The sequence below is a fragment of the Filicampus tigris genome, chromosome 3 (assembly GCF_054856515.1).
Source record: "Filicampus tigris isolate MCC_2025a chromosome 3, RoL_Ftig_1.0, whole genome shotgun sequence".
Taxonomy (NCBI): domain Eukaryota; kingdom Metazoa; phylum Chordata; class Actinopteri; order Syngnathiformes; family Syngnathidae; genus Filicampus; species Filicampus tigris.
This window is the reverse complement of record NC_141219.1, coordinates 1,948,468-1,956,785: the sequence shown is the minus strand read 5'-3', so window position 1 is coordinate 1,956,785 and position 8,318 is coordinate 1,948,468. Positions and strand designations below refer to the sequence as shown.

Genomic DNA, 8,318 nt, shown 5'->3' with positions numbered 1-8,318 from the left:
ATCGTGAAGGATTGTCCTGAAAAACTTTGCCTCATTTATTTGGCTCCTGCCTTCTCTTTACATTGCCTCAAGTCAATTTTGTAATACCAACAAAATCACTTGTGTTCAACCTTGGATTTTCCCAATAATTTCACACAGTCTGGTGATTAAAATGACGCAGATGCAAACTGGGATACAAAATCAATCCAAGGTAAAAGCCAGTCAATTCCGATTTTGGGGGACGTCAGTCGAAATCTCGCCTTCCTTCCTGCCTGCCTGCCTGTCATCCTCTGTTTTGTTTTGTATTCCTCCCCTCCACTCCCCCAAAAAACGGTAATCCAGCTGCCTGGTCCAGCGCAGCCCACCGTGACACAGACAGACATTACTGGGTCACAGAGACGCCTTTAGCCAGAGAACCGAGCGAGAGAGAGCCAATGTCACACTGGCACGGCCAACAGTATCAGACACCTGAGATTGGATCTGTTCCCAGATCTGCACTGAGCCAACTGTCTGACACCCGCTTTATCAGGCCATGCACAACCATTAAGGACCTTTCTAGCGTGACACAAGTAAGCTCCCAAACCACCAATTTTCCTACCAGGCTAGCGCTCATGATATTCACATTTGACACAGAGATGGACGGTCGGAGCAAGCCGTTGGGAGAACCATTGTTGTCACGTTGTCAGTTATGAGCGAGTTGAGGGAAAGTTGCTCTCTGAAATCTTTTCTTTTTTTTTTTTTTTTGAACCAATCTTAAAAATTTCATGACTATTACTGCTATTTATTCCTCTACTTTTTAAATTTCGCACACACACATACACACACCATTTTTGCATAGAAAAAAATGTAAATAGAATGATGCTGTCACTATAATCAAACTTTATTGCTAATCATTGTCGGTTGCTTGTGCCTTGGGAGAATCTAGTATCTTGGGCATATTTGAGAGGCTTTGCCCTTAAAGAGGAAGTCAACGCAAACATATTTTTTTCAAGAATATGTTCTATGCAATCCCACTAGTTGAAACAGGGCATTCTGATCAATATTGGCTTTGTGGAATGAATGTTAATCCACTCGTTTTTAGCCATCTCCGGGGGCGGCCATTTTGTCTTCTATCGACTGAAAATGACATCACAACTGCTCACAACGACCAATCACGGCTGACCTGTTTTCTGAATCTGAGCCTGAATGGCAAATACACCATGTTGCGGATCAGGCATCTCATTGGTTGGCTGATCTTTATGGTTAACGTGTTATTTCACATAAATTGTCTGTTCAAACATAAACGCTGTACAGCGAATAAAGGTTTTACGATGACCTCATTGAACCACAGACCATAGAACAGAATGTTCTCTGCTTCTGCCATGGCGTTGTTTCATTTAGGAAAGCAAAGGACTGTCCTCTAACGTCTCCTTCGCATAACGCATGTACAAGGGCACCCTTTAATATCAAATGTGAGATAGGCTCTCTTTATGTCTAAGGAATAGGCGGGCCCGTCAAAATGAAGGCTTCAAAGAGCCATTCATTATTGCACGTGCAGTTCGAGGCTTGGAACTGCAGAGGTGGTGCAGGTTAATGAGGGAAGTCTTCCAAAAGGACTGCTTTCAAAGTGCTGAAATAACTGGATGAATTTGAGTATAGAATCTCAGTTGTTGATGATTAAAATTGAAAATGTGCATGCATTATATTTCATTTCATTTACTGTTACAGTTGATCTAGACTAAGGAGCAGTCTAAAAAAAGAAGAGTGGCGTGCACAGGAAGCTCGTAGTTACGTTTTTTGATAGTCCCTGTCCATCCATGGAACCAATTATTTCTATTTCCTTTATTTCCTGTCCAGGAAAAAAAAAAAGAAAAGAAAAATCATTCCAGAAAAATGCCCCCAAAATATGGAGTATATGTGCTGATAAATAATTTCGCAGAGTCCTGACTATGACACAGCCTGGTTCTGCTGTCGCATCATTTCCAACACAGCCTGACAAAAAGCCCCAAAGGAAGACGACTTAGCAGAGGAAATATAAAGTCGTTGCATGTCTCGCAAGATGGCAAGTCTTGTTTTATTTATTTGATTTATTTATTTGAGCCGCGTGGCAACTGATGAAGGCATTAAAAACGCCCCCTATACTGAACCTAAGCTGACAGGCTGTCTGAGCTGTGTGCATTTTAGGCTGCTTTCTGTACACATACGCACGTGCACGCTCACATGCACCATTGGAGGGAGAATGCGCAGCCTAAATGTTTTGTGATTGGTTCTTCCATGATCAGGGTTATTCATCAAATTATTCAAATATTTGCTGTCAATACAGGCGTGGCAAAGTAGATCAACAATATCGCTTGGATTTTTATCCCTGCTCTCGTTTTGATTGTTGCTAGGCAGACTTCACAGGGCTGGGTCATACACTCAACAAAAATATAAACGCACCACTTTTGTTTTGCTCCCATTTTTTATGAGATGAACTCAAAGGTCTAAAACTTTTTCCACGTACACAATATCATCACTTCTCTCAAATGTTGTCCACAAAGTAGTGTAAATCTGTGATAGTGGGCGCTTCTCCTTTGCCGAGATAATCCATCCCACCTCACAGGTGTGCCATATCAAGATGCTGACTAGACACCGTGGTTAGTGCACACGTGTGCCTCAGACTGCCCACAATAAAAATATACAGATATAAATATATACACTAGGGATGTCACGATATCACAATATGATAATATCACAATATGAACCTCACGATACGATAATTATCACAATTATCGTGGAGAGGTTGGCGATATATAAAAAGCTGGTGATGCTGTATAAAAGCTCACAATATTGTATCAAATAAGGAGCTCATATACAAAAAAAAACAAAAAAACATCACAGTATTCTGTTGTTGTACGTAATAACAGCATTCACAAAGAAATAGGCTTGGCCAGTCATGCACTCCTATTGGCTCAGCACTGCAAATGCACGCACAGATTGTGAACCTTAAACTGCACTAATAAACTCACCACCAGAAGGTACTTGAACTGCACAAATGCAAAACAACTTGGGCTTTTAAACAGACGTTTACACTGTTATTAATATCGTGACATGACGAAGACGATATTGTGGCAATTTCAATATTGCGATATCACGATATTGCCGATATTGTGACATACCTAATATACACACACAGACACACACACACCCACTCACACACATACATATATATATATATATATATATATATATATATACACATGCTGACACCTGTGCATTATTAACAGGAGTTCCGACTGCAGTGGTTTTATGAAGCAATACTTCTTTTTAATAACACTTTCAAATCACAGTTTAACCCTAGTGCAGGAAAAACTCTGGAGACATCTATTATTGCCATCCTCACTATATACTTAGGGAAGCAAAGTGACCTCAAACCTGGGACATTATCGGATTCAATAAATTTTTTTTTTTTAAATTCAGCGGGCCCCTTTTGTTTAGTCGACTTTTATGAGGTTTCGCGAAAACTCCCTTAACAGAAAGGCCCGCACCCATGAAATGTGTGACACCGGCACTGTAATAATATACACAGGTGGCTACAGGTGCACGATGAAAAATACAGTCAGTGGTGCGGCATAATGGCTGCATCTCAATGTTGCGATTAGGGGATCTGCTGGCATTTTGAGTCCAATCACTCTTTTATTGCGTTCCCCACTTTCTGCTGCCTGAGCTGTCAGCCATCAAAATGCAAATGCTGTAATCCGGTGTCTCAAAGGAGTCACATCCTCTTTTAGTAGCTGCATGTGCAAGCAAGACTGTATGGATGCACTATATGGAAATATACTGGATGCAGCCAAAGGAAATACTTTCTACCTACCCACTCTTCCATCCACTCTTCCATCCATCAGCTACTTACCTAGCATTCCATCTGTCAATCGATCCACCTAACAAACGTTTCGTTCCTTGTTTTCTTCCATCTTTATAAAGTGATGAAGCACTCACCCTTTGTACTGAAAATAGTAAACTGTCCCACAATCCCATGCGGTCGACCATATTGGCAGTCAACTGAATAGTGGAAAGAGTAAAAATGTCCATTGTGTAGATTAGTTTATTCCAGTTTTTAGGAAAACAATCTATAGTGATGAGGAAGAACATGGAGACTTTAGACGGGCAGGAAAGTATTTGGTATGCTGACAAATTGTGTTTGATTGGAGATTTGGATCCTTTTAAACTTCAACAGAAAGACTGGATTACTGACCCAAAAGGACTGCCCAATGTGACGTATATCGATGTTGTCAAGCGATTACATTTTTAAAAAACGAATTAATTGAAAAATGTACCATAATTGATCGCGATTAATTTTTCAACTACAATTTTTCTACAAAGCTTGTAACAGATATTTACTTGAGTAAAATTTTGGAATGAATGTGGGAAAAAAAAAACATTTTCCAGTAAAATACAACTGTTGAACACTGTCTTTCTGTCCGTGCAGCCTGCAATCCATCCACTTCTCATGCTTGCTAATAAAGTTCACACTTATCAGGTCATCTTCCGTGATTTTTTTTTTTTCATGTTTTCTTCTTCTTCTCTTTCTTCCAAACTGTCAACTGAAACTCACAAGTTGCACACTTATTATTTCTGAATGGTTCGGAGTGTAGCACGGGAGCGGAGACAACTCTTGATGACATCACGCCAAAGTCGATTTCGCTCAATCGGCGCTCGCGTGGAGTGTCCAGCAGGGGGCAGTGAACCTTGTCAGGTAATGGAGACCAGGTTGCTTCGAGAAGGAAGGAGGGGAGGAAGAAAGTAGGGGGCGTGTCCTCGTAGTCGCTCCCATGTTGCGCAGCGTGGAAATGTGACGTGTATGGAGCACACACACGTTACACATACACTACACTTCAGTAGAGAGCGAATGTGAGCGTGGTGTGTTTGTTGTGTGAGTGCGTGTGACAGACTTCCACAGCGGAAAAGTGCCTCCGGCGCAGCCGACCCCCCCCCCCCCCCCGCCCCCCGGCCGGCTGTGGCTCCCTCCCGGCTGACCCGCGGACTTCATTGACACTGCCAGGTTCGGACTCCTGGAACTTCCAAAAAAGACCACACACACGGAAAAAGAACGAAACAACGAAGTACCGTCATTTTGGGGTCGTAAGCGATGCTCTGGCAGCATGGCCAAGTGGTTCAAGGAGCACCTCGGATTCAAAACTACCAAAGCACCCCCTCCGGCGCCCCCGAAGCCGGACTACCGACACTGCCTCACCGGTGTGCCCGGCGCGCCTGGCTTCCAACCGGGGGCCACTTTCACGCTGAGCCCCGCTCAGCCGGACATCCTCGCCGCGTACAAACTCCAAAAGGAGCTGGACTTCGAGGACCCGTACACTCCCGGTGGAAATATTTCGTTCGCCGTGGGCTCGCCGGACATCAAGTACGTGTCACCGAAGCACCGACTCATCAAGGTGGAGACCGTGGAGAAGCCCAACCCGGCGCCGGGTCCTGGTGGTGGTGGAGGAGGCGGTGCCGTGGTGGTCGCTCAAGCCGTCGCGGTGGGCAGCGTGAAATCTCCCACTTCGCCCCCCACGGAGCAGGACAGCAAGGAGAAGGTGGGTGAACTTTTTGGGTGTTGAAATGAAGCCGAACTAACACGGTCGTCTAATATGTGCTCATAGACGACGAGTTTTCATTAATTGGCGTTCAAGGGTGCTTTAAACTCGTGCAGTTCATCAAGTCGGAATTTGGTCAACTTTGCGGGGCTGACACACTTTGTGACAACCGATGGAACTTGTCACACGGTGCGAGCGGCGACCCACTTCCGACTAATGACTAACCTGCGCGGCAGGGAGTGCTGCGTGAACTGCGGTTAACTCACCACCCACGAGACCTGTAATAATGAAAAGCAGACGTGTGTAATGTCCTTACTTTCACTTTGTACTGCTACTACTTTTACGGCCATCGTGGTGCGTTCAAGTGATCTTTCAGCACAGGGCTGAACCTCTACATTATTGACATTGACCCATTAGTACGTATAATATACACAATATATAGTGCATTTCATTTTTGTTTTATGTTAATAAAATCAATGAAATGGGGATTATTTTTTATATACACCCCCCCCCCCCCATCCATATTCGATATCACTCCTCATTTGGGTAAACAGGAGTCTATCCCAGCTGAATTTGGGTGAGAAGCAGTGTACTGTGTACACGGTAAACATTGGACTTGTCATCTGTCAATGCAGGGATCATGTGAACAAAAACATTCACACTCACTGTCACACCCATGGACAGTCTTCAATGAACAGAACATTTTGTAACGTAGGATAAAGCCAGAGAATATATATATACATTTATTCTAGTCAATATCATGGACACAGAAGCAAAATGTAGCAATTGTCATTGCCGATACACCACTTACTGTGCGCTAGAATGTTGCGTCATATTTCTTTCCATACATTTACTATGGCCCTCAAAGGACTTAAAAAAATGCAGAGGTTTGGCTAATGACAGTAGATTTGATCATTTGTTTTTGTTATCCGGCGCGTAATCCCACGTGAGGGTTTTACACGCGCTTTTAAAATTGCATGCGTCCATTTCCTGATAAGGTGATCTGGCGCCTATTCCCAGCAGGCTTTGGGCGAGAAGCAGGATCAACCCTGGACTGGTCGCCGGTCAATCACAAGGCACACATACACAAATGACAATCTACAGTCACGTGTACGCTGAGAGACAATTTAGAATCTTCAATGTAGAATCTGTATGTTTTCGGAATGTGAGAGGGAGCCGACCCGTGTTCCAGATGACATTTCCCACTAATTTTAAAAAGACAACACTTGAGCCCGGGCTATTTAATGCAGGGCAGCAATTTTGTCAGCACAAAGTCAACGTGGAGACAGACGGGCAGGCAGAATGCTTCTTGGAGCACTTTGTCATGTCCTGGCCTCTCAGGAATTCACACACACACAAACGCAGAGGAGAAACCTGAGAAGTCCGGTGCCGGCGAGGTTAAGGACGCGCTGGTGTGATGACGAGTGTTATCCGGCTGCGTGGAATGCTTGTGGCCCATGTTCACAGATAACAGACAACAACAGTTTGTCAACAAGTTGCATCTTTTAATATCGTTAGTGCCGTCGACTTGTATTGTCCGGAGCAGCCAGGACAGTGAGCATCAAACAGCAGTCAGCGTGGTGACTTGCATGAAATGTAACATTCAGGTTCGTCATCTTTTATTCTTGAACGCGATTGCATTTTAGCCTTTGTGGTGTTGAGCAACCAGGACAGAGACGCTTAAAAGTGCTTTCGCTACAGCACTCCCACACCGAGAAGCTCGGACCGAAAGGTGTGTACCAATTTCCTTAGAAGTGCAACAAATAATAGATTAACCAACAACTAATCGATTATCAAATTAATTGGTAATTATTTTCGATCATCAATGACTTCTTTTGGTACCTTTGTTTAATTTAAAATTGTTCAAATGCGCAGAATTTCTGATTCTCAATAGTAAACGTCCGATTTTCGGTTGTCTTCCATGAAAGTGGACTGATTATCTTTGTGTTGAATCAAAATAAAACATTTGCGTTTACTTTTTAAAACTATGATCAACATTTTTGTTACAGACCAAACCAGGAACTGAAATCATAATGAATTTGTTTGTGCACTTTCAGTTTGAAATAATCATATTTTTTAATGGAGGGATGGAAAACATTTAAAAAAAAAATCTGATTCAATGATTAATCGACACAACAATCAACAGATAAATTGATTATTAAAATAATCGTTAGCTGTAGCCCTAAATTTCATGAATATGCCACCGCGACATCACAATAACATCCATTTCCGGTGGTATATTCGGCGTAACATTTGTTTTTTTGTAACACCTTGGAAGTGACAGACAGTGAGAGGCAACATGGAGATCGTAACTTTTTTGCTCGCTTTGTCGCTTGTTAACGCCGCTTTTCGCGTCGTGCAGCATCTGTTTTCCTTGCACCTTGTTTTCTTCCTCCTCCCTCCCGCCATGCTCTGGCACTCTGAAATCAACTGGCATTGCCATCCAAAGTATATTTCCCATATGCCTGAAGATCAGCAAGCGTGACAAAGTCATAAAAGGCACCTTCCTCTGCAGCTCGCTTTTATCAGTCCTACACCTCTGCGTTAAAATATGTGAAGCAAACAGGAGCCCCGTTACCCAAAACTACCATTTTGCTCCAACCAGTGCAGCTGTTCAAGCTGATTAAACAGATTACGCATCGGTCGTACACTCTCACACACATTGGCTTGAACAGACTTCACTTTGCGCGGTGTGCCGTGCATGCTGAGCAGTCCGCGCGATGTGAAATGAGCGCTGACAGGCCGGCGCTCTTGAGCAGCACACAGTGAGATTGGCTTGAAAGGTTT

General features: G+C 43.4%; 1 protein-coding gene across 4 annotated transcripts in view; it reads left to right on the top strand.

Moving 5' to 3' along the window:
* Nucleotides 1–4,741: 4,741 nt before the first annotated feature.
* The window catches only part of shf (Src homology 2 domain containing F), an 89,704-nt gene continuing 86,127 nt past the window's right edge, over nucleotides 4,742–8,318 (top strand). Inside the window, exon 1 of one of the 4 annotated variants that reach the window (XM_086026066.1) lies at nucleotides 4,742–5,531. In XM_086026066.1, coding sequence (XP_085882192.1) covers nucleotides 5,100–5,531 — 432 coding nt within the window. In that variant the 5' untranslated portion in view covers nucleotides 4,742–5,099. The remainder of the gene's footprint in view (nucleotides 5,532–8,318) is intronic. The other 3 variants (XM_086026067.1, XM_086026068.1, XM_086026069.1) reach the window with 3 other exon arrangements.